Source organism: Thunnus thynnus, chromosome 14, assembly GCF_963924715.1.
Source record: "Thunnus thynnus chromosome 14, fThuThy2.1, whole genome shotgun sequence".
Taxonomy (NCBI): Eukaryota; Metazoa; Chordata; class Actinopteri; order Scombriformes; family Scombridae; genus Thunnus; species Thunnus thynnus.
Window position 1 is genome coordinate 8,039,664 of NC_089530.1, and position 27,058 is coordinate 8,066,721.

General features: G+C 41.9%; 1 protein-coding gene across 1 annotated transcript; it reads right to left on the reverse strand.

Moving 5' to 3' along the window:
* Positions 1 to 7,234: 7,234 nt before the first annotated feature.
* On the reverse strand, positions 7,235 to 12,466 carry dact2 (dishevelled-binding antagonist of beta-catenin 2). The gene is made up of 4 exons (XM_067609597.1): positions 11,714 to 12,466; positions 10,199 to 10,331; positions 9,773 to 10,063; positions 7,235 to 9,598 (listed from the first exon to the last, which is right to left on the reverse strand). Exons 1-4 carry the CDS (start codon positions 11,984 to 11,986, stop codon positions 7,710 to 7,712), a joined length of 2,586 nt encoding a protein of 861 aa, XP_067465698.1. The 5' UTR covers positions 11,987 to 12,466; the 3' UTR covers positions 7,235 to 7,709.
* Positions 12,467 to 27,058: the final 14,592 nt, after the last annotated feature.

Below are 27,058 nucleotides of genomic sequence, written 5' to 3' on the forward strand. Positions count from 1 at the left end.
GCCGGCTGAAATTACATTTGTCTGCTACACAGTTTGTGTTTGCTTTTTTGCCTTGAGACACAGAAAACAGTGAAATAGAGACTAATGAAAAACAAGAGAAACTGAGGATTGTAAGGAGATACTGTACAATAATTCTGACTTGGGGTGTGTTGAGGAAAGGGTCTTATTATCCTCCTCCACGACTTCTCACTGTTGGATCTTTTCCACTGCACCTGCGAGCTGGGACCTGTCTCAGATGGGGAGCGCAAGCTAACCACTAACTATACCTGGGAGACAAAGGCAAACAAACCAAACAGCAAGCTATTGACCCCAAGGAAATGCTGCAGTTTCCCCCATAACAAGCAACTTCCCCCAGCTGAATAAAATTTAATTGGGCAGTCTCCCATGCTTTGGAAAAAAGCATGGGAGACTGTCCCATGCACCTCGATTTAATTTGGATTATTATTTCCACACCAATCATGTTTTCCCACAAATAGAATAGCATGAAGAAGATAAAAGTAATTAAAATAAATTGTTTAAAAAAAGAAATATCATGGAAGTGAAAAGGGAGAATGAGGGGCCATAAAACTGTAGGCTTACCAAACAGTTTAGTGCCCATAAAAATAATAGAATATTGACCTTTTTAGACTGGCCAGCTGAGCCTTTCTTTAACTAGGTGCATGCACTGGAAAGAGACAAGCAGGAGTCTTTGCCCAAAGTCTAAAACATTTTTTATAGGTGTTAGACTCGAGTCCATTAGGCTAGGAGCTGTAGGAAGCTACAGCTTTCAAGTGGTCATTGTGAAAACACTCCCAACGGGTTTATGGCGTCTTGTAGAAAGAGAGCAGTCACATGTGAAGGGCAGTCAAATAGTGTGGAGGTGATAAGAACCAAAGTAAAATGTTCATGCAGCTCTATAGGTGCTGGGGAAGAATACATATGTACATATAATATAAATAAATGCTGTAGACCTTTTACCTATTCACCTTTTAGCTGGCCTGATGGGAAAAAAAGGCTGAAGAGTCAAAGTGGAATTGACATGTTGGTCAATGAGGGACTTGTTATTGGCCATATGGGAGCAGCAAGGAGGGTGCTGGGACGGGAGGGAGGTACCTGTTGGGTCCCATGTTCTCCTGTCACTCTGATCTTATCAGGGGGCCTGACCAAGAGGAGGACCAGCTGTCACTCTCGTCGCTCTTTTGATGTCCTCCTTCAGAGCTCAAACACACCACTTCAGAGGAGTCGAGGCTTGTTTTTGTTCATAATGAGGATTGGTGGCTTTGTTGGCAAGCCAGTTGACAAACCCCACAGTAGAAAAAAAGCAAGATAAAGCAAGATAGTTACAGCTCTCTGAGGATATGTGGGGCCGGGGCAGTTCAACTGAACTGTTTAGAGCCTGAGGCTTGACAAAAGAGAGGCAGTCTTCTGAGCTGACACAGGACATCCTGCTCATAAAACAGCCAGGACATCCTCACACAGACACTTGGGACTGATAAAAGAGGAAACGCAATGTATCCATCTGAAATATGCCTCTGTTCTCCCTCGTGAGCTCATGTCTTCGTTTGAAAATTGCACACTCTGGGTAGAATCCCAGTAAGCTATGGGGAGATTGTGGAGTAATTATTTTTGCCTACCCAAGCACGAAAGCTTGTTCTAAGAGTCAGCTAGACTGTTTTTATAAAATTTAAGGCACAAGTAACACCAACATGTTTCAGCCAAATAAAAGTAAATGTATGCGTTTGGTGGATTACTGGATAACTGCTCATACTTCTCCTGATCCCACTCATTTGTATAATCGTGTGGCTCGACTGTTTTTAGATGAGAGAGTGTGTGCACCTTGTGTTTTCTGCTCTCCCTGCTTCACAGTTTCTTTTTTATCATGCAGCACTCTTATCCAAAGACAGGCAGCGGCGACATAAACAACACAACAGTGATTTTTATCCACGTGAGCGATGCTCTGGCAGTATCTGTCTGCCAGTTGTTTGGTTTGGCCCAGACTGAAATATGTAAGCCTATATTGGATGGATTGCCATGAAGTTTCTCGTGTTCCCATGAAGATGAAAAAAGATAATTTAACTGATCCTCACTTTTCATTTAATTCCATTTTCAGATTACATATGTCCAATATTTTGCAAAACTAATGACATTCTGATCTGCCTCAGCCATTCTTTGTGTTAACTGCTAATTAGCTAATTGTTAGCATGCACTAACACTAAATAAATGGTGAATTTAGTAAACTTTATGTCTAAACATCCTTTTAGCATTGTCATTGTGAGCATGTTAGCATGCTAATGTTAGCATTTAGCAGCTAGTGTGGCTTTAGACTCAAAATTTAAGTAGTATTCAGAAGAGGCAAATAAAGTCCCCTCCGCTCAGAGATATGTATTTCTTCTTGTTCCTAGAATTGGATGTTTGAGCTTCACTGTACAGAATGATGTATGTGCAGAGTTTGACACTAATAAGCTGTTTTCACATTCATCTGCTGAAAGTAGAAAGTTTCTTCGTGTTCATTGAAAATCTGATTTTAAGAGGTGGGCCTATGAGCAGGATTTGTGACATCACAAATAATCTGAAGCCAATCCTGGTGCAATATTCAACTTGTGGAAACATGAAACCTCCAGGACATATACACTGGGAATGAACTTTTCAATGAAGTCGTAGACATCTTGTGTCCAACAATTAAACTTCTGAAATGAAATATATTTGCATATTTATAGATTCTGGAATTTAATGGGGGAGAAGGAGTAGATGCTGTGTTAACAATTTTAACGTAGTAATTATACCTTTGTGGAAAAACCATTTAAGACACCCATTATTTTTCCAAGCAGAGTATTTAAAAATGATACTTAAAAAATAGGTTGCAAACTTTATAATATGACATATCTTGTAGTGAAACATGCTGCTGGTTTGACATGAACACCTCAATTGTTATATTGCATTTGTTGGCATGTTACAGTGCACTGTAATACAATTATTTGTCCCCAAATATTGCTTGACTCATGTCAAAGAAAGTAACTGATGTTGGCCTCAAAAGCTAGAACCCCAAAGACTCCTTCACTTGCATGCACAGGGATTTTTCTCTGTCTCAGACAATTGCTTGGCAGGGGCGAACGCACTCACAATGCCCTCTGTTACTGTGAGTGCGTGCTCTCCATACACTGCGAACTTTTGAACCACCTCTTGACCACAGCTTGAAGGGAGTTGAGACAATGGTTAGTAAACACACTGGAGTGAATGAAGGGATTAGGTATTAAATGACAGGATGTGCTTAAAGAGGAGCAGGTGGTGGTTGAGGAAGGACCAACTAAGTCTCGCAGGAGTGGAACATCATGCATCTCTCTGTGGCTTTTTCTCCATTTTGCTCATCTTCATGCTCTGTCTCCACCACTCTCAATCTTTCACACTTGCCCTCCATAGCTCATCTCTTCCTGCTCATTTCCCTCGCTTTCTATCTCCTCATCTCTCCGCTCTCTATCTCTATTGTCCACTTCTACACAACCAGAGAAGCCTGCTCCTTAACTCTGGCCTCAAACAATTGACATTCATGAGGTTGGACATTCCGGCACAACCCCATTCATATGTACAGTAAGCAAAGGGACAAAAGCCACCTCACACTATAAAGCCCATCCCCCATGCAAAGGGTCGCAGAGGAGCTGGGTGAATCTTCGGTGGTTTCACTATAGACGAAGCTACAACATTGTTGGTGTAAACAATGCAAATCTCATACATGTTAGAGCTTGCAAAAAATGTTCTGTAGCTGCTGACCTTGTTGTTCTAATCTTTTGCATCATCTAACAAAGTTTTGATGCCAACAAAACCTCCCATATACAGCTCTTCATGATTCTGTCTAGAAAACCTCTTGAAATTGTAAAATTGTAGCTAAATATGTTCCAGCAGTGGGATCTGTCTGTAACTGTGTAAGTAGATTTGATTTTGTGCTGATATTCAACCACATGTCAAACTATAGATAATCCTCCTGGCTTCACAGGACCCTGGAAAAGCATGATCTCCTCTATGTTTCCAAGGGGGCATTGTGGGTAGGAGTGAAAAGCTCCTCTCATCAGGGTGGTAATGAGTTTCTGAGCTCCCACTTGTCAACATAGTAAATCCACGTTTTATATCTGAAGCCCAGCACCTTCTCTCTAGTTTTCACATCAGGGAAGTTTTCACACAGTCTCTCATAGACTCAAAAACATTCAGTAAAAATATTTCAGACTACACAGATAAGAACCTGTAAGATAACTACAAGATAAACTGAACATTTTCCAAGTACTTGCAGATATGCAGTGTCAAACTAAATGCAAATAGAAAAAACTGAATACTGTATTACATGCTGCAACAGACATGCTGAAATTACTATGATGAAGAGAGAAAACACAGACAGCTTGAAGGGGTATTATGTGTTTTGAGCGTGGAGACAGCCTGGGAAGGGCTGGTCCATGTTGGGTTTTGGGATTACCTCATGCACATGTAAGAGGAGAACCCCCCCCCCTTCCAACTGTGACCTAATGTGAACCAAGTCAAAGTTTAATTAGCACCTGTCTGCAGTGCACCCTTTGTTGTTCTTACTCCTCTTTCTGCTCTCTCTTACGTTTGTTTGCAATGTTTTTCTTGTTTTTACGGATGTCACATTGTCACAGAATTGTTAAAACAACTGAAAAATACTGGATTTGATATTTGGATACATTTTGATCATTCTTTTCCTGGATCACTTTAGATAGTAAGACCTAGATGAAATGTTTGTTAATCGAATGAGATGCGTGTTAGCAGAGAAAAAGTCCAGTGACCTGATGTGGGATGTGTAATAAGATCACTCTCCAAAGCAGCTCAGTGGCATGCGTTCTCTGCATTACCTCAGTGTTTACCTGCCCCAGTACTCAGAGTAATTCATGACACTTCCACCTATTTTTATCTCACTGGACACTGACAAGCATATCCTACTGCCGACTGGTTTAGAGAGTGTGTGTGAGGAAATCTGGAGTGTTAAGTCAATGAACTGTTGCTTAGATCATTTTGCTGCTTAAACCATGCACTTTCAGTACTTTCATTGTTTTAACACATTACTATTACATTACATTTCCCAATTTTTGTGTTACTTTTGGACTGAGCCAGGATAGCTGTTTCCAGTCTTTATGCTAAGCTAAGTTAATTGGCTACTTGAGGTTGCTTCATATTTACAGTATAGACATGAGAGTGGTATCAATCTTCTCATCTAATTTTCAGCAAAAAAGCAAATATGGAAATTCCTCAAAATGTCAAACTATCCTTTTTAAAAAAAAATGAGCTTACAATTGTATGCGTGGTTCTCTAGCCATGTGAAAAAGGCATGATAAATCTGCCTTTGTTAAGATTAAAGGACCTCAGTAAAGACCTTTCACCAGCAGGTGTGGTGTCAGCAGAAAATGTATGATCCTGATTAGATGCAACCATTTGCACTTGAACCACAATCTGTGTAATAAGATCCTACACAACATCTGTAGTCCTTGAGTAAGACTTGACAGCCATCCGTGGGGAGCATTTTATAAAGCAGTGTGAAGGTAACCCCCCCGCACTCAACTACCCTATAAAATATCATGACCAAATCCTATTTACAGGTGTGCACCTGTACACCTGTTGCACAGGTTGCTAATTTCAATTCAACCCCAAGAGGTTTCACTCCCTATCCAATTTGTCTTTATCCAGCATCCAATTATTACATTATTTATCTGTGCAGGCTGATTCTGAAAAACCTCTCCTAGGTAATTATTTTTAAAGAACAAAATTCAGACAGGAGCACAACTCGCAGTAGGCAGGTGGACCCATCTTCTTACCAACAGACTAAAACAATGAGTTAAATGAAAGTAAGTGACACGTTGAACATGGGGAAACACAAAAAAAGACAAGCCCAGAGACAGCAAGGGTACAAAAAGGCCCCTGACCCCTCTATTGTAGGGAGATGTGCCTCCAGAGATGAGCCAGCTCTACAGCTGGAAAGGTCAGTAAGCACACAAGGTCAAGCCGGCACAGTTCTGCTATACTCAACATCAAAGACAAGTCCAGCGCCTGTCATGCTCCCTCTGAGCCTGGTTGAAAACAGCAACGCTAATCCCTCCGACCACTCGCTGTCGCTCTTACAGAGAGGACAGAGGTCAGCTGGATGTACAAATCCTAATAAGTTGATTCAATTGTAGCAACTTGCTGAACTTAAAATGCAATCTTTGATGTGTGTTGAAGCTTTTGCCCTTTGGACCTGTCTTTGTGTGATGCGTAGAGAAGAGAATGCTACTGAATTAACATATGCCCTTTAGTGAGCACTTTTATTCAAAGAATGATGTCTTTTCTTCTTTTTGAAAGCAAATTGAACATTTCTAGTTAAAGGAGAGTGAGAGAAAGTCTCACTAAATGCATGATTCATGAGCCTTAAAAATAATGGTCTCCATGGTGATTAAATCTGCAGGGAACACAACTTCAAAGTAAAATTTGATGAAATGCTGAAAATGTTTGTCAGCCCTGTAAGCTTCTTAGTTGGGAACGTTAAGGTCACAGTGGCTGCCTGATGGGAGAAAACATTATTACGTATACGACCACGGGAGAGAGGGCTGATATTTGGAAAGCCAGTCACTGGACTACTTACCTTCACAAGTGGCCTTTTTCTCACCCCATCTGAAAGAATTTTAATGGAAAGATGCCAAGGTGGATTTTGGAAATGAGATTATTGGGCAACTCTGTGCAGCTGCCCACTGTCTAATCTCCTCATGACAGCTCAGAAATGAGGAGCCTCTTATCATCTGTCATTCCTTCTAAATCCAATGTGCCTTTTGCCATAAACACCAACTGTTTTAAAACCTCAAGTCTTTGCACTGAAACCTGAGCTTTAACAACCATCATCTCAATGCCTGAAATTGTAGGAGTGTGATTGTGTGTTTTAGTACTTCAGTGCAAGTGTGTTTACCCACATTTAAATGTCTGAGTGCTGATAAGTTTCACCCTCTAATTAAACACAACTGTCTGGGCTGATTGTTGAAACAGCAATTTATTAATCCAACAGCTGGGCAGAATCAGGAAACCAGATAAGAAGCTGTTACAGCTATCTGTGCCAAATTGGTCAGCTTCAGCAGGACATTTGTGAGGATTAAGTGGAGATTTTTTTCAACATGTGTCATAGTCATCAGAAGAGGAGAGAGGTTGAGATGTTGCCAACATTGCTTACTCATTCATGAAGAAAAGCTGAGTGCGTTAAGTGAAGGATACATAAAAAAATCGAGCTGTCTCAACATACATTAAATAACACTTTATTCAAAAGAGAGAGACAGAAATAGTTATAATCAATGAGCAAAATGAAGAAATTAACAGAAAATAAACTATTACTTGAAATAAAAAATGTAAAAAGATTGGTTTTATTTCTTAATGTACAGACAATTGTATGACAACAATTTTGCCCATGAAATCACCAAACGCAGCCACATGCTATGAGAAAATGTAATTATAATAACATAACTATTTACAAATTAAGTGTACATATAATAATTGTGTTGTACCTGCTTTTATACATGCACCATTTTTGTACAGTTTCAGTTTTAACCACTTGTTTTTTTTCTTTTCAACAAAATAATCAGTGCACAAATGTCACAAAAGTCTCTCAGTGATAATTAAGGGAACTGTGCTGAAAGACCAGACAAGATCTTTCCAACAAGTTTTCAGAGCATTTCCCACAGCTCTCTGTGTTTTTCATGCTGCCTGGGGGAACTCTGCTAGACCAGGGTCATGACCTTCAGGGAGGCAGGCTGAAACCGGCGAATCTTCTTCTTCAGGGCTCGGGAGGCTTTGATGCGACAGGCTGAGGGCTCGGGGCGTGGGAGCTGCTGGAGGGGCCGTCCGGCGGCAGTGGGCCCAAGTGCAGCCTCAGCCCACACTAGACTTCCCTCCTCCTCGTGGCTGTCCACCTGGTCCCCCTCGTCCAGGGACAGGCTGCTGTCGGAGTCCGAGAAGGACTGGAAGCTCTGGCTGGACTCGCTATCTCCAAAGCGGTTGGTGGTGTTGTCGCTCATCTCCCCCTCGCTGCTTTCAACAATGGTGGAGTGAAAGAGTGAGGCACATTCAGCTGAGTACTCAGACTCACATCTGGGTGGGTAGTGGGCCGACACATGGAAGGGTGCTGGAGGATATCTGGCATTGAGACTGTGGAGGAAAGAGTTAGAGGACATGGAGGTTTGGAAGGGGCGAGGAGGTCCTACCCACTGGCCTGGCTTGGCACTCATGCTGCGGACAATCTGCATGCTCCCTGGTGCCTGAGCATGGGGCTCTTTTGACCTCTGATTCTGAGCATACGAGGCCTGGAACATCTCCACATTGGATGGCCACTTGGCAGCCCCTTGTTTCCTCCTCCTCTGCTCTACAGGCTGCTCGTACTCCACACATTGCAGTCTGCGGCTTTTGCTGGACTTGGTAACAGCAGGGATAGGATGCGGCTTAGGATAGACTTTGTGGGTGTGCATCAGTCCCAGGCCACAATGGCTTGAGTCTGAGCCTGAGCCCTGTCTGCGCTCCTCTGTGTGATGGGTGGTAAACTTCTGGATCACCTTTCCTTTACCTGATCTTCTCGGTTCTCCCTTGGATCCACTGCTCTCTCTGGTCCTTTCACCGGAGGAGTAGCCATGTTGCTGCCTCATTGCTCGGGGTTTCTCACTGCTTTTTCTCCTGAGTTTTACAGCTTTGGTTTTACGGTCTGCCTGTCTCACCTTGACCCTCTGAGAACCAGCAGGGACAAATTTGGCATGGACAAACTCAGGGGAAGCTGTGTGACCAGTGTGAACCTCAAAGCTTTGACTCTCCTCTGTGCTGGAGCTGTGAGCCATGGCTGGTCTCTGCCTGTGGCCCTTCCTCTCTAGTGGCCTTGTTTCCGGATTATCCCCACATCTCTTCTCTGAATGGCTTCTCGCTATGCTACCATATTCTCCCTGTGTTTTGTCATTTCTCTTCAAGGATGAAGTAGTGACCTCATCAGAGCTGTACTCCCTCATGGCAGTAGGATAGGAGCACCGGTATGAAACCTCCAGAGCTCTCACTGACTGTTTGTGGTTTGTGTTATCAGCTGTGTCTTGACTGAAGTATGTCATACAGTGCCTCTTCTGGTCATTATCTAGTTGTATGATGTTTGTGGTCTGGGCCGGAAGAGGCTGCAGCTGAGACACCTCTTTCTGAGACACTTCAGGAAATACAGGTACAACCTCAGTGGGCTTCCTGTGATAGTCGTTGTGTGTCTGCAGAGTCTCTGTGCCCATTTCATTCTGGATTTTGCTCAAGCTGCGCTGGAGGAGCTTGTCAATGTAACCAAGGGTCTTGGTGTCATAACCCATTTGTGCCCTTCGGAGGGTGTCAGATCCATTCACCGAGGGTCCGTGCCCCTCTAGAAGTCCAGGTGTGTCTGGTTCGGCCCCGTGGAAAAAGATGGGGCTCTGGAGAGCCACAGCATGCAGGGGGCTCGGGTATTGATACACTTCCGTCCCACTGCGGGACACCAGGTTGCTCTGGAACTTGGGGTCCACTGTGGAGGTTTTCGGATTTGGGCACATTGAGGGTTTCTTTGAATCCACTGATTTGTAGTAGCTCGGTCCTTGGGCCATCATCCTATCGAGATCACCTGATAAACACATGGGCAACACAAAAATACTGATTTACCTTTCAAATCACACATTCACTGAGGAATTACATGTTATTATGCAAGAAACTGCATGTTGAGTTGCTTAGTAACAGTTGCGTGGCTCCCATTTCAACACAAGACTGGCTTAAACAAGAGATTGAGAGATGTGGTTACCTGTTGACACAGGTCTTGGTCGTGCCTGTTCGGTGGCACTAGTGCTTGCTCGGATCCTGCTGCTGCCCAGATGGAGGCCTGTGGCACGTGGAGGGTTGGGCTGGGTAGTGCTCTCATCAGCTGAACGCCGGCGGCAAACATCAACTTGTAATGGAGGGCTAATGTGAGAATTAGCAGGACTCATGGGCGGGAGGAGAAGGCTTGTCTGGGAGGATGACAGGCACTCGCTGTACACTGAGGTGCACGAGTTGGACAGCGAGCAAGAGCCGCCATCACTAAGCTCATAGAAACCTGGAGAGAGCAGAATGATTAACTCATGAGTATTTTCCTCAGGATTTAACAGTCATGTGATGGTAGATTGGGTGTACGCTTTAGTACTAGAAAGTAAGCAGCTGTAGGGCTTCTTGAGACTATGTGCTTACAGACCTGAACTTGGCCTGCTGTCACTCTCCAGCTGCTCTGTGGAGGCCTTGCTCACATCCAGCTTCAGCTCACTGATCTGTTGGTCCAGCTGCTGCAAGTGAGTCTTCAGGCCTACATCCTGCTTCCGAAGACGAGACTGCAAAACAGGCAACACATAACATTTTAACCTAACCCACAAAATATGTGCCGGGTCAGCTAAATCAAAAGGCAAGTCGGGAAGAGCAACAGTGTTTTGCAACACAACTCCTGGCACACCCACATGCATACAAATACACAAACATTCTCTGTACAGGTTCATGTTCAGTGCTTTATTTCCATGTATGAACAAGGAAATAAGCAGAAAAGTCAGGATATAGGTAAGCAATGCTATAATTTCATTGAGAGAATGCCTTTTTAAGATAAAGGATGCTCTAATGTACAGCCATCTGAAAAACAAAACCAACCCAGCTGTGGCTGATGATTAACCCCAGCAGGACATGGGGGAGCATGGAAGAAGCAGTGGTGGGTAACTCATTTCTCCCCCACAGCGAGGGCCTGGCCATTGTGTAAACGACTTGAGGAGGAAAGCTTGGGGGTTGGGATGAAGGACTGTTTGCTTTGCAGCTAGGACCGGGCATTTTACTGTTACAGTTGTTCTCAAAATAAGGGCTGAGGGTTATTAAGTGCAAAATGCTGCATTTAATTAATGTTTTATTCTCTTGTAAAATCAAGTTAGGTCAGTTGATTTCTATTTAAACATCAGCAAAACGATGACCTATAGTAAAAGGTTTCAACATCTGGTTTACATGTATCTACTGGTGTCTTTTTAGATGGGTTGTGGTTGTATTTTGGGTGACTGTAGAACACAATTTGAACCTTATGGTACCCCTGTGTTGTACATTTTACCCTTCGTTGCATTTGCACAGTTCTATTGAAAGTCATGCATAGCACCTTAATCCCTGCACTTCCTGTTATAATGGCAGCAACATGGAAAAAGCTTGTCATGGAAAACTCCACACAGCCAGTTGTCATTAGCACTCAGGGGCCTCTCTGGGCTGAGACTCTCACTGAGTGTCATTCACAGCAAAATATACACCTTTAAAAAAACCACACCGCCATCTTTTTTTTTGCTTAAATTTCCTGACATTAGTGGTTAATGATTGAGGGTGCCCCCCTGCAGTGCAGCGCTCACACACAAATACAGTCCTCTGGTCCTGCAATGAACCTTGATTTATGACACCTATCCTACTTCCTACCCCCAGCTGAGAGCATGAAAGTGTGTCTGGTAATAATTGAAGACTGGATGCACATGAGCATCAGCTGACGGCAGGATTCACATGGATGATTTTATTCCAAGGACTATTTTACTGTAATTTTTTGGGAAAAGAGTGAGCCCAATGTCAGCCTAATGGTATAGAATATAAATATGGTAAAAGACGTACTTCCTATGGTACAACTAATTACGACATACACATAATACCCCTTGAGAGGCATTTTAATTATTCTGTTTTATGGCTTTTCATTTAAATAACTTCCTACCAGCTGTTGCTTCAGGGCTGTAAGAGTCGCCTCCAGCCGCTGTTCCTCGGCCCCCATCATCCTGGGACCCTCCGGACCTGCGTGGACAGAAGTCACTGGCTCCTCTCGGTCCACCTTCAGTGCCCAGCTCACCATGTCGCTCTGCCTGTCCCTCAGCAGATGCAGCTCCTGCAGCCCGGCCAGAGCAGCCTGCAGCCTCTCCCCGACCCTGCTGCGGTCCGCTCCGGCTGCGGCGCTCATCATCCCCGCACAAGAACCCTTCCTGCTCAGCATGCTGGAGAGTAGTGTCCGGGCATATCCAGAAGCAAAATGCAAAGGAAATGTCTTCGTTGTACCCCGCTGCTGGCTCGAGATGCGCTCCTCGTAGGATAACAGCGTCTGTAGTTATGTCTTACTGCTGCAGTTGACCTGCTTGGGTTTTAAACTACCTGTTAGATTGAATCTTGAGCACAGAGGATACACTGAGCTCCTCCCACAGACCAAATGGTCTTCCTCCCTATTGGCTGGCCACTGGGTCCCAATGAACATCTGGTACTAATCCTCCCCATTCAAGTCTTCACTTGAGCTGCCCGGGCATGTACTAAGTTCATCTGCATAATACCACATGCCATGATAAGCATATTATTATGCTATTTCCACTGTTCTTTTGTTGTTATTCTTCTCTCCAGTAATACTGAGAGTCTACTCTGAGATGGGTGCTCATCTTTGTGAAAGTGTGAAAGTCTGCTGGAGGTGATTTCAGGGAAAGTGAAGGAGAAAATAAGTATTGATCCTCAGTCATCATCATTATGAGGCAAACAACCTCCTAATAAAAGAAAAGAGGAAAATCATCTGAAAATTATAAATTTTAACAGCTTGTTTATTTGCAGGGATTCAACTTGAATGTAAAACAGAACATTTGAAATCACATTTACATTGAATGAATCTGTTGCATCAACCATTTGCTATCTACATAAATGTTAAATAAATTCTCTATTCAAGTAGGAGCTTTTCTTGTTTTTTTTGTTAACAGAGAAAGAAAAACAGATTGAAGTGGCCTGAGGGCAGAAATAGATGAATGGCACCCCCTCGTGGCAGTAAGGAATATTGTTTTTCTGGCAAGTTTTGTAGGCATTCATAATTTAGTGGCAGACAATGTGATCTGATGCATAAATACACATTCTCTCACTGTCATATCACTTTAATTAACAGGCACGTCTCTGTCCTACTTGAAAATGATCTTAAACCTCTTACATTTACACTTTTATTTCTCCCTCAGTAGCTTTGAAGTAGTTTAAATAATCCTCTTCCACACTGTTGGACATAATCACAGCATATATGTTCTCTGTAGCTTGTTCCAACTGGTCATGTAAGCTATATGATGTTTACATCACAGAAACCATTCAAACACAAGTCTCCATTTTTTCTATGGTTGATCCATCCAATCAGAAGCAAATATTCCAGATGTCTTGTGCAATATTTGTGCAATAATACCATTTGTTTTTCTCAAAACAAGTTAAAAAGAAATCTGTCAGTGAGATTACATATTTTTTTATTTTTTATTTCCCAAACAAACTTGTTTCATGACATTTTAAGAGATAATTATTTTATTTCCAACTTATATGTGAGACTAGATAATTTATTAAGAGTCCTTACGGCAAGGCCTTGAGCCAGGAGGAGCAAAAACCTCTGAAAAACATCACACATCAACATCATTCTGTTAAAAAATAAGCCTAAATACTGTAGTAAATAATAATCGTCAGTGAATCAGTGAATTAGTGAATCAGTGAATCAGAGTTGGATCAGTGAATCTAGTGTGTTCTACTTCTGGTCACCCTTTAAAACTACATAACCCTTATTATTTGACCCTCTGTTGCTGTTTTTGGTTTTGAAGTGTCAGTAGCCTCAACAATATGACTCATACAGCAAATATCAAGTATCCCTCTTGTTTTCTTTCCTCCTGAGCTATTGCTCATCAGTCTCAGTCAAATGAAACACTTGTTCTCATTTTCAATAATCTGATAACACATAAATAAGAGAAGGATTGAGCCCTCATCACAGGCATAGGCAACATGAGGCAAGCTACAAACTATTCACTTACACTGTGGCTGTTAGCACTGTATCACAGGTGGGGAGATTCTTTGATGCTGATATCTCCAGCTATCTTGAAGCCAGAGTTCAAAGGAAATACCAAAATACCAGGGGCGGTGTACACCTGTGTGAGCATCACACACGCACAAACACACACACACACACTCACACACACACTCACACACACACACACACACACACGCACACAAACACACAAACACAGGACACACAGCACACAGTCAAGGTGATTAAAGTATCTTAAATTCAAGTTTAATAAACAGATCTGTCTGATCATTAATATGTGGTTTACATGCCGTTTGAATGGCTTTTTGAATGTGAATTCACAGTCAACGTGCATTTGTATAATGAATTTGAAACACTAGAGGGCAGTCTCACACAACTTCTCACTCTTGCAGGATAAGTTTTATTTTCTGATAAATTGCCTGTGGATACAGAATATTTTATATTTATTATACTTGCTATTATGCAATTGAATGCAAAATGGTGCAAAATGAAGTTGGTTCATTTAGCTGATAATTTTTTTGAGATATGGAGCTCAGTCACTTGTTTACCCAAACACACATCCCTGTCACTTTGATAGTGCACTTTGGTAGGCCCCTCATCAAGATGCTCACATTATAGCAAATATAGAGTGCATTGTGAAGCCCACTCCTCACAGGGATAGCGTCATGTCCTAGTGATGCTGCTGGCATACAACACCGCATTGTAATGCCTGGATGTCCCTCTGCCCCCATCCCCTTCAAAGCACTTCCTAAAGGGTGACATCAGCTGGGGTGCTGGCCCAAAAGGTGCCCTGTTTTTGTTAATCAAGAGAAGATCTCTTAAACTCCTCCACCCTGGCTTCTCCAAAAAAAACCTTTTTACCCACCACTTTGCCAGGCTAAATCCAGAAAGCTTTGTCTCTGTGGAGTTTTTCTTTGTGTGGCTTCTTCTTTGTGTTCTGCATTTATCAGCAGATTTTCCATCCTCCCTCCCTTTTTTTCCATCCACTTAAGAAATGATAAAGCAGCCAAATGTTGATAACGAAACAAAAGCACATGGGTAGGGATCCCTTTTACTGTATCCAGTATACTTGTTGAAGAACAGCTGCTGTGGTAACAGCTTGATAAAAGCTTTGTACCTGCTTAGGTAGATGCAGATGGAAACAATGGAAGATGCTGCCACAAACAGGATGTGCGGGATGGAAGTCAGAGAAGTAAATATGGGGTGTTGTCATATGTGGGACTGAGAGCGTGTCTGTGTGTATGTGCGAGAGGAAGAGCTGAGGAGTGAATCTGTTGTCAGCTCTGTGTACATGGAAAAAAAACAACCTGTTTCACATGTAGGCATTGTGAATTTACTACTTCAAAGGAGGAAAATCTGATAAAGACACTCTGATGCTTAAAAAGAGGCAAAATTCCTATGATGGGTGTTGTTGATTTCAAACTATTTCCGGGGGTTTGTTTCACATAATTGTGTGTGTGTGTCAGGGGATTCCCATGCAGGTTCTCTGATTGAAAATCCCTTTCGCAGGTATTCTGTCATCAACAAAGGCAAAAATAAGGAATTTCGGAGATCAAAGTGGCTTCCTATATCTGACAACAGAGCCTCCCTTGGTCTGCCACGTCTGACCATGACAGTGCTGGTTGTTTGAATGAATGAATGAACCTCAGAGTCCCTCTCACGCAGAATCCCACTTTTTTGATGTTGAAGGACAGGTTCACAGTTTTTCAAGTCTGTCTTAAAACAAAAGTCAGATGCCCAAATAAACACTGAAATAGGTTTTTCTTGCCACAGTTTCTCCTGTTCATACTGGCCATTAGAAGATCCCTTCATAATGCACCAATATAAGGGATGGGGACCAAAATCCACAGTCCTCCTTCTGTGCAAAAAGTTATTTAAAAGTTTATCTGAAGCTAACATGAAGCTTTAGCAGTCCAGATTAGTCTTTTTAGGAGTCCCTCTTTCTGTTACTAGACTTCCACTGCAGCTCAACAGGGAAACGCTGTCTGAGGAAACCCAAAGAGGGAAATTTATGCTAAAAAAACTGTAAATATGGCAGATATCAACTTGATATGACTAATTCAGACTGCTGAGGCCTCATATAGCTTCAGATGAACTTTTAAATGCATTTTTGCACAAAATGAATGTGTGGACACACTGTGGATTTTGGCCCCTTTGACTTACATTGAAAGCACATTTGAAGGGGATCTTTTAATAGCCAGTATGAACAGGAGGAATGATTACAGCAAAGAAACCCTCTTTCAGTGTTCATATGGACACCTGACTGTTTTAAGACAGACTTGAAAAGTTGTGCACCTATCCTTGAACATGCAGCCACTCACCAGATGTCTACTTCCTCTTATGAGTTACTGTGGGAGATTATGGAGTTAGATTTTATTTCCAATGTGAGTTTTACTGGCAATAAAAAAGGCATTTTGTTCTTTATCTGCAGCTTTTTATGAACCCTTTTTAAGAAAAGCTTCCAGTGACTTTGTCTCCATGGTTTTGAGTAGGTTGAAACCTTAGACTTATTTTTAATGCCTAAAATGATTTCTAATCTAAAAGCTCCAACTTTATCTCACCCATGAGACATGTCCGGTATTCCAGCAGGCCACTCGAGCACTCCTTAGTTTTAAAGCTCTTATTTTTTATTTTGAAATTCTTGGTCATTTCCAATAAAAGCCGTAGTCAAAGCTGTGTCCAAGAAACATATCCCGTTGCTACTCCTTTGACACTGAATGATGTCGGCTTTGAGTATGAAGTGACAGTTACTAGGTTTTTACAAGGTATTTGAGATATGTTCTGCTTCATAACTGGTAGCACTACAGTTACCGTCAAACTTACTTGAATGCAGAAGCTCAGGCAGTCACAGCACAATCCACCATGTCAGTTTCCAATTCATTGTCAGTGGAGCAGCTCCAGGATTTATCTCCTGATGAAATCCAAGATTAGGGGCTTGTTTCTGTGGGTTTTAGCTTTGATTGAGAGTTGTTCATGCCAAAAAATGTTGAATGAACTGTCGAATGTTGTTCGAGTTTTCTTTACTTTACTTGATCCAGCAAGGACATTTGATTAAATAGTGCAGTGGGGTATTGATTAAACCAGTCATAAAATGGGTTCCTTTGGGTATGCCAGCCAGGTTGTTTAACACTTATAATGTACTAAGAGGGAGTTCTCAGTCAAAAAGACCTATTGGATCATTTTGGTAAGGCATAAAGAAGAATTTTACCTGCATTTTTGATAGCACACTGTTTTGTGGGCATGCTTAGGCCTGTCCCTAATGGTGGACCTGATCAGTCATATCTCCCTTTATCATCTTGTCCACCATGTACTGAACTACGTCTTCAGACCTTCAGTTGATTTGCCCTCAGAGTGCAGCACCTCTGCACATAAGAGAGACCTTTATGCTGTATGCTCGCAAAATTATCTCCTCATCAAATTTTATTTGAGCTGAGCAAATTTCTGTTTATTCAGCAAGTGAGCGAGACTTGCTGCCATGCTTTACTCCTGCAAATCATAAAGACATCAGTCTAAATTAACTGATTTAGTGTTGCTTTACCTATGAATGCAGTGTGTTGCTTACAGCCAAGTTCCCATGGAGAATTTAAAGCAGTGGATGGTCTATACCTCTTGTGTGACAAGCCGGGGGAGCCGTTTGGAAAATGTCTTATTTTCTGTGAATCCCGAGGGGGTTTGTCAAGGGGCACTGTGTGCCACGCACAGTCGCCATGAATGTGATGTGAAGTTTTCATTTTTATATATTTACACCTGCTTCAGCTACAAGTATTTTACAGACGTTTGAGATAACTTATGTGTGTACAGTATACATGTGTGTTTGGGCTTCAGAAGGAGAAAAACAGAATTAACTAGACACAAGTCTGAAAGACATCTTTTACCAAGGGAAGGCTACATTTCAGTCAAGGATATAAAAATGTCAAAGTCCATACAAGGGAGACTTATCATGGTGGGTCTCAAAAGGCTCATATCTTTTCATAGGCAGGGAGACAGACGTGTAAGACTTGGACATCGTACTTAACTGACCCTGTCTGCAGAGTAATGGAGACATGCTGCTATGCAGTCTCTGCAGAGTAGAAGCATAACTAAATTCCACATCTGAAGGTGGAATATTATTCCAATGCTAATCAGATTTAAATGATAAAATAGTTTAATACAGACCACACCATATCACAGGCTCTTATGGTTTGCTTGTTGTCACTTCTGCTTTGTTTCCTCCCAAATACCAGAACAGACTAGACAATCACATTATATAGAGTTTATTATGACAGATCTAAAAATGGTACTTTACTTTTGGACAATAGAGTTGGGAAAAAGTCTCAGCATGTGCAACAAAATGGGACATAAGAACTCAACATTTCTTCTTCTGGCCAAAAATGTTCCTTGTGCAATAGCGTTAGGGTCAGCAATTTTTTGGTAACACAGTTGTGGTTCAATTGAATGGCCCAAAGAGATGTTTTGTGAAATAGTGCATAAAGTGCTGTAGTTCTGAAGAAAGAATAGTTTCTGTTTTTAGCCATGCTAGTGGTGTGGCTCTAGAGATGGCATTGTCAGTTGGTAGGCTGGTCTGCCACAAGTGAAATATCTTAAAAACTATAGATGGCTTGCCATGAAATTGTAAGACTCATGGATCCCAAATGTATTCTAATGACTTTGGTGGTTGCCTGGCTTACACCTCTAGTGCCACCATGAGGTTTACATTTTTGGGTTTGAGTGAAATTTCTGAAACTATTAGATGGATTGCCATAAAATTGCTAACAAAGTCATGTTCCCCACGGGATGAATTGCAATAAATTTTTGGTGATCCCTTAACTGCTATCATCAGATCAAAATTTTAATGATTCCAACACTTTGCAAAAGTAATGACATTCCCATCATCCTCAGCTGTACTTTGTGTTTATTGCAAATGAGGAAATGTCAGCATGCTAACACAAAAAAAATGATGGTGAACATGGTAAACGTTACAGGCTACCTGCTTAACATCAGCATGTTAGCATTTAGCTCAAATACGGCAGTGCACAGCTGTCTTGCTTATCACACCTTCCTCAACTTTCATCATCTCAGTGCTTTAAAAAAACCTTTTTGTCTATTGACATGAAATTTATGACTTAGAAAATGATACCACGTCCTTTCTGCAAATTATTTGTAGTTTATTTTGAATTGTATATTATTTTTGCCTCTGCATATCCATATCACATACTCTATTAAATTTGTGTTTGTTTGGGATATTTGTGTTTACTGTGTTGAGTATTGTGTTTTTGCATGTAACTTACATACTGTATATATGAATGAAAACCAAAACCATGTGTACTATACCATAAAATAAACAGTCCCTTATCCAAACTTATGCTTGCGCACACGTGATGCGAGGGCAAAGAGGAAGTCAGCCAGCCTCTGTGAATGCCATCCAGGACAGGGAAGCTCTACTGTCATAGAAACTTGCAATACAATGTCAACTGTTGTGTCCTTTGTCCTGTGTGCACTGTATGTTTATCAAGATGGTGGCAGAGACATAAAAGCTTGGTTTGGCTACAACAGGATTTTGAATGAAAAAAAAACAACAACTAAATCTCCTTTCCTCCTCTAGGAGGGCAGCTATTTTGACGGAGCAAGTTTCTTCTTGTACACAGGAACACCAGCAGACGTGGCTCTAGACATCCACTAAGCTATCACAATGCATTTGCAACACTAACTCAGACTCAAGAGAACCAAAGTTGCCTTGTCTAAACTTCCCTCATGTCTGATGAGCATCTGATTCTGGCATTTAATCTTCATGTGATGAGTTTGTGCTGAGATATTTAGCCTTGAGGTTTGGGTTCATAGGAATATAACCACAGGCGATATGTTGAGTTCTGAAATGCTGTGGCCTCTGCCTCCATGCAGGTGTGTGATTTTAAGAGGCCTGAAGTTTTTCCACCTGTGGGGAGTGTGACAGAGTTGCCTGTGCCCTCAGGGTGGCGTTAGAATCTGTCAGTCCACACATAAATGACATTCATCAAACGTGGAAACGCACCACTGCTCTGCTCCTCTTTCTCTTGTACAGATAAAGAACAAGGTGAGGTCTCGCTTCAGCTGTCTGCTTCCAAGACATAAGAGCTTTGCTGCTGAACATGGATGACAACTCAATGCGCTGTGTGGTTTGTGACCCCCTCCCCTCCACCGGTCAACCAAAACAACCTGCAGCTCTCTCCTCTATTGCACTCAACAGGAAAACACCAGACTCAGGTGATCTCGTGCCCCTCAGACAAGCAGAAACCCCAGTGAGAGCCTGGATGTGAGTAAATTACACTTGATAGGTTGACGAACTGAGGCTCATGTCACTGTAAGCTGGTTCAATCAAAATAATACATCAGAGCACATTAATTTGTACTAGAAAGGAGATCAAATGTAAAACCCCAGGCTGACCCCTGAACACTTGCTCCTGAACCCTTCACCCCCTCCTCTGGTGTGCTAATCCTCCTGGAGCCCTCCATGGGAGCTCATGTGGCCTGGAGGAGATGGACCGGAGGTGGATGAGGCTGACAGCACCAACACAGCTGGGACTGGGAGCCTCCTAGCACCCACTTTTACAAATGTGACGATCCCTGAAGAGGAGGAAAATCCATTTGTCCTGCCCCATGCCCGCCATGTGCTCACCCCTTCAGTAACCGCACTGCTCGGTGAACACTGTGTGCTGGCCAGTGATCTGATGGCTACGAGAAACGTACGTGAGTGTGTTTCATTAGACGGGACCACACAAGACTGTTGTTGGGTATTTCCATAAACATTTGAAATGAAAGGCAACATCTATCAAAAGCACCAGATTAAAGTTTGATTTTGCACAAACAAAGACTCGGGGCCGGTTTTCCCAGAACCATCATAGAGCAAAAGTCTGCTGAAAAATGCACCTTTTGTTTTTGAGGTGTTATCCCACAACCTTTGGAACTTGTGTGTCATTAAAATTGTGTGCAGACATTTACTGGGACCCACAAAGGAATTTTCCTTCCCAAGATTTCCATTTTATTGTATTTTCATCTCAAAGGCCAACTCACAAACATCAAATCACCAAGTTTATCTGTCATTTAAGGTACGATGGATCTGGCAAACAGGCCTCAGCGCAATAAGAGAAACAATTATTATGAATCTCTCCCTGAGGAGGAGCAATTATCTTCCCCTCCTATCAGGGAAAGAGTGAGGATTAGGAGTGTTTGTAACAAGATAATGTGCAGCAAATGTTTGCAAATTCCTCTGCATCACTCCTCACATATTTGAAGAATGAGAGCTCTAAACTGTACTAGAAGATTGTTAAGGTCCTGTTTTATACTGAATGATATCCTCCTTTGACCAGGGCTTGACACCTTATATAGAGGGAGGCAAAGGTCAAGCTGCGGAGCACATGGAGCCATTTATAAAATGTCAGAGAGTGGCTGGTGGAGGCTGTGGGAAACTTTTATCTGCTGGATGTCTTAAATCCTCTATCTTTGCTTGTTCTGTCTGTTCTGAAGGTTTAGCTTGCATTATTTTTATGGAAGTTGGGGGGGGGAATCAAGACCTTTCCAGTGTGACAAGAAGACACGAGAGATGCTGGTTGATGTCATGTGCAGGGGTTGTAAGAGGTCTACTGCCTTTATTGGTCATACATTTCTCCTGACATGATCTACAAAGCACTTATGTAAATCCTGCGGGTATCGCATAGCAGCGCAGGTATTTGAAAAGTTACAGCCAGAGGACTATTTAAATCAGTGTCCAAGCACTGCATTCATTTATCGCTGTGTTTGGATGGCAAATAGATTTTGATGGAGTGGCTGATAGCACAGACGTGTTTCTGGACACGACTGGGTGCTGAGTTTCCCAGCTGCTTGAGCCAAGAGCTGAGACGCGTGATTAGAAAGGGAAATTTTTTGGGTGAAATAAAAAACTTGATCCCTGACATTTTCTTGTGGTGAAAAGGTTGTGAACTACAGGGGGAGAGGCAGGGGCCAAGGCCCCATAATATAGCCCTTCTCTCCAAGGCCAGGTCTGACGCAGGGAGCCTGACGCTCTGCAGGTCGGGACAGAGCAGGTCTGTGTGGTGAGCCAACCACAGAAACTCTGTCACCTCTCTGCGCCGCGTGGAACCCCCTGTATACTGTCGCTTACAGCGTCCCACAACAGCCACGTGTTGACTCTGTTAATTTGTGAAGCATCACTCACATTTCACACATAAATATGTTTACAGACTATAACTGCTTTTGATTTAAGAAACTGTTAGTCAGCCAAAAGTCATATGGTTATGAGTGAATAAATTTATTAAATGATCAAATCTGTAAAACAGTTTTTCTGTATTCGTCTTGCAAGTGAACAACCAGGTTAAACCAGGTGTACTTAAGTAATTCAGGGTTATTTTCAGGAAATTCTGTTTTAAATAAGTCTGGCCCAAGTTACCATGGAAACATATCCTTCCAGACTAACCTGGTCCTGGTCAAGCTAGTTTTCAGCTCATCTTTACTTCTGCAATGTGACCACAATGCACATTTTGACTTGGGCTGCATTTATTATCTTTTCTTAGTCAGAAGAACTGGATTGTCTTCCAGTCAACTATGTGTTTTTAAATCCACTGCAATTAAAATAAAGCTAATAAAAAAACTGCCTGTGGCTGTAGCCTTATAGTAAGAAACTTTTTCATCATTTGTTTTCCCTTTAAAAGTCACTTAAATAAAATTAAAGAAAAACACACACACTCACACCCCAGAAATCTGTCTATTAAAAAACAAGAATAGCAGGCAGCCATCTGAATGTATGTAAACAATGTCTTCACCATGTAGAGGATGTTACAAAACAAGTCATATAATCCAACTGCTGGAGAACTTTGAGAAAATGCTAAATTATTTCATTCATCATTTATTTCCACCATTATGGCACACCCCTATATGTTTGTGAATATTGTTATAATGAACAGCATGATTGATTCCAGGATGTAGAATAACCAATCACACAATCAACTAAAGTTGTAAAATTCTAGGGATGAACTCCCAGAAGCTTATTGCATCACAGAAGTGCAAATCTTTTGGCGCATCTCATTGGAAAGCTTTACCCTTATTTTTCCTCTGTGTTAGAAAGTGCAGGGATCGGTCTGGTGACCAGCTGTTTGAGCAACACAAGTTTCGAATTTAAACAGAAGATTGTTTTGCTTATTTCACACTCAATAAAGTTGAGATCTATCTTAAGCTGTTAAAATCCATGTGTCAAGATCCGTGTTGGAATTTGTGCATCTTTGTTTATCTGTCACTTTTATGTTAGGCCCTGATCTTGCAACATTGTCAAGACAAGTTTTAGGGAAAAATGTTTTCTCTTGCATTTGTGTTTGAGAGCTAGCTAAATTCAACACAGGGTTGAGTGAGAATCTGCGTAAGCTTGGGACAATGGCTCTGAGATATGCTTGTGTTATTCACATACCTATCACATCACATTACCAGTTATTTAGTTACTTCTGTGACTTGATTAAATACATTACATCTTCAACATAATTCCCTCATATTTACTGGCTGCAAAAATGTTTGTATCTTCCAGCAGTTTTTTTTTTTTTTTTGCATTATCAACATTTTTGTTACAAGAGCAATGTATAATTGTAAATGGAAATGCAGGTGAAACTGTTGCATAAAATGTTATTGCCTCCACATAGCAGAGTAAGAAAGCGGGTTTTGTTGTGATAGAATCTGTCCCCCATCCAGGCAATATGCTGGAGATCCTGTGAGGTCCAGGTCACGTCAGATCCTCCTGACAGTTAAAACCTCCATAAACTGATTAGTTCCTATCAGTACTTTGTGTGATGTGGATGTGCACGGTGACAGGCCTGGGTATCTCTCTGGGTATCTGAGCTATGTAAACTCATTGCTGTGGGTCAACAACTCCCCCTCCCCCCCACCCATTCTTCACAAGGAGAAGATGGCAGAGGTGAAGAATGGAAGAATGAACAGATTTCTCTCACAGTTCTGGTCTGCAGGATGAGTCACAGATAATGTCGTCACCTGGATGAGACAAAGAGAAAAGTGTCAGGGTGCCATGTGTTTATTATGACTCTTCATCTCTGCAGGAAGATGCAAGAATGTGTTGGTGATATGGGCAACGATCACGTCATTAACATCTATTGATTGTCAGTGTCAAGAAAGTCCACATCTGTTACAACTCATCAAAAGTTACTTACCCTGTTTTCTTTTCAGTTAAAGTGAGCACAAAATACAGTGAGGTGAGACATTTCCTGCTTTTTATGACAAGTTGTATTGTTTCAGCCCTAAATAACTAACACATGTCCATCCTGAAGCACCTTCAGTTTCAGAAAGCACAAGTGATTTGCACCACAGTTTAAACTCTAGTTATGTGTTTGTGTTTAAGGTTTGCTAAGTAGCTAAGAGAAGGCTTGTTGATTATGTGTCACTGTTCCTGCTCCAAGTCACCAACCTGACGCACACTCTGTGCCCTGTGGCACTGCATGGTTACATCATTCAGTTACACTGACTTATCTATAAACACAAACGTTATGGCATTTTTAAGAAATGAGTTTATGTGCGTGGACGTGATATCAATCGAGTGCATGCAATAGGGGCGATGCATGAAGGAATAGGGGCTTGTGTTGCCTGGAGAATGAATAGACTCTTGGTTGGTTGGTTAAATGAAGAGTTAAATGTTGATGCTCCTGACAAATTTAAATTCTAATGAAAAAGTATTAATGATATGCAAAGACAAATATCAGGATTGGAAGCAGCGGGGAGAGCCACACATAACTAAATCACATGTAAAAAGCCAATAAAAACTTAGCAAAATGAAGCATGAATGCTTTCTTGTGCCACCAAATATTAGATTATGCAAGTAATCCTTTCAGTCAGCTATGGCTTGGAATTCGAGGAAGCAACGAAGGCCAAGTCGTGTCAAGCCGTCAACTCCTTTCGCCAGCTCGTCGCTACGCAGTCCCCGCTGTTTGTGATTGATGACCATGGCTTGTACATGACCTAGCCCAGTGAGGAACCGTCCCGGCACTGACCAACACTAAACACTACACAGTTTTACTCAGCTAACATCATGGCAAAAAAAGCCATAATGTAGCCCCATATTCCTTGAATGTCGATATTTTCATGAGTGCAAATCAAGCACACATCTTGATATAGCGGGTTTAGACGCAGTGTTTAAAGCTTGAAACGGATGGATTAAGTTGAGAGTTTGAACTCAAGCAGGGAAAAACATACCTGGGATTGATGCTTCTTTCATGGTTTTGATTTCAACTGCTGTTTGCCAGACATTCATCAGAGTTGCAACATAACCTACATTAAGATGTTTTCATAAAGATAAGCCTTCGCTCTGCTGGTTTCAATTGCAAAATGGCAACATCGCAACTCCATCTTCAGGAGCTGACTGTGAGCGTTACACTTGATTTTATTGACAACTATAATGATTACATTTCATATACCGTAATTACTGCAGTCAAAATATTGTCTCAAAGCCTTGAGAAACGGTGCAGGATCTGAACAAAATACACGCACAAGGGAGGGTTTGTGGGTGAAAATCCTGTTTGCTTACACTGCAAATGTTGGCTTTAATAATTTCTGTAGCACTCGTGTCATGCAGCATATTTTGGGCTGAAATTCTTTAGGTGGAATCATTTAAAGATGACAAATCACTGGCAGAGGATAGAGACAGAGCCAGTGAGATAACAGAGAAGTACTGAGTGTGGGAAGGGAAGACAAAGTGAGAGAGAGTGGGTAGTGCCTTTCTGTCTATCTGAGTGCTTGTAGACTTTTTTTGCGGTGGGGGAAGTTTGAGCTCTGAATTATCTACATTGTTTGAAATCCCCATCCTTCTTGTGTCTTGGCAGACGAGGCACAGGCCGGGGTGTCCATGTGGGCGACTGTAAATGAAACATTCCGCGCTGGGTTCAGGACGGGGTTCTACTTGACTCATCGTCCGTCACTGCATAAAACTCGCTCTCTGCTGTGAAGCAGCCCATTCTTCTGTCTACGGTGAGCCAGGCAGTAAATTCTCAGGGCCTTCATTGTTGAAAGCTCCATCACCTCCCTAGATGCCTCTATCTCCCTAATCCAGCTCTTGTGAACATCTGCAGTGATGGCCCACAGAGCACAACGCACAACTGTGGCTGTGGCTGTGTCTGTGTTCACCCCAGTGACGCTGTAGACAAACTCAAGTGGATTATCTTGAAAAATAATCAAAAGTAAACACCTGCATGACTTTTGCCATTGATTCAGAACAAGTCTCTTTGTGCTCTGCTGAAATTGAAGACAAACTGGGACAAAATCAACCCAAAGCTATTTAGTCTCAGACAAGCAACTCTCTTTTAAACTTGTATTTATCTAAGGAAAAGCATTGCTGAGTGTGCACGCTCTTTTACAGCAGCACCTTGCTTCACATTTTGTATAATTACACACATTCACACCTGGGAGCTGCCCCAGCACAAACACTACTGTTGGATGCTGGGCAGCTGTACAGGGGTGCTTTGGTTTTCAATGCCTTGCTCAAGGGTACATTAACAGTAGCCACTGAAAGAGGAGGCAGTAAAAGTCATTCAGAGATTTTCTCTACGGCGAATTTGATTCACTCTGCATATTTGGGTGGATGATAAACTTTTCCTGGAGATAATGTTTGGTGTGTTTTTGAATCTGACTCTCAATGTGCAGGTGTTTATGTGACTAATTCTTCATAATGCATTTTGGAGAGGAGTGAAAGCTCTCCTCGGGGAGTGAACGGGCCCAGGTAGCCCTCACATCTGAAGAGCGGCCTAATGGGAAAGCAAACACAGTGATTACCAAGGCCCCTTTACAAGGAGCAGCCTGCAGTGAGAGTGGAGTGCTGCACCTGAACAAGCATGTGTGTGTGTATGTGTGCACACGCATGAATGGCGTTCATGTTGAAGTTGGAGTTGACTGTATTTTAATGAGTTTATGCATAGTTACTTCATGTTGATATGACTGTAAACAACTACAATACTGTTGTCAATTTTTCATTGTTCAGTTCTTAATTTAACTTTAACTTTATCTTCAACATGAAACAACATATATGTGAAAAGTTAATTGTGATATATTGTCATTTATTTTGATGTCATTTATTTTATATTATTATTATATTATTATTTCGCCAAAATAAATATTACTCTCAGGCACCATAGTGGCCTAATGGTTAAGGCACATACTACATAACTGCAACATCCATGGTTCAACTCCTGGCCAGGGGACCTGTGCTACATGTCATACCCCCCTCTCTTGTCAAGAGAATGGCCATTGCAGTCTTTTTTAC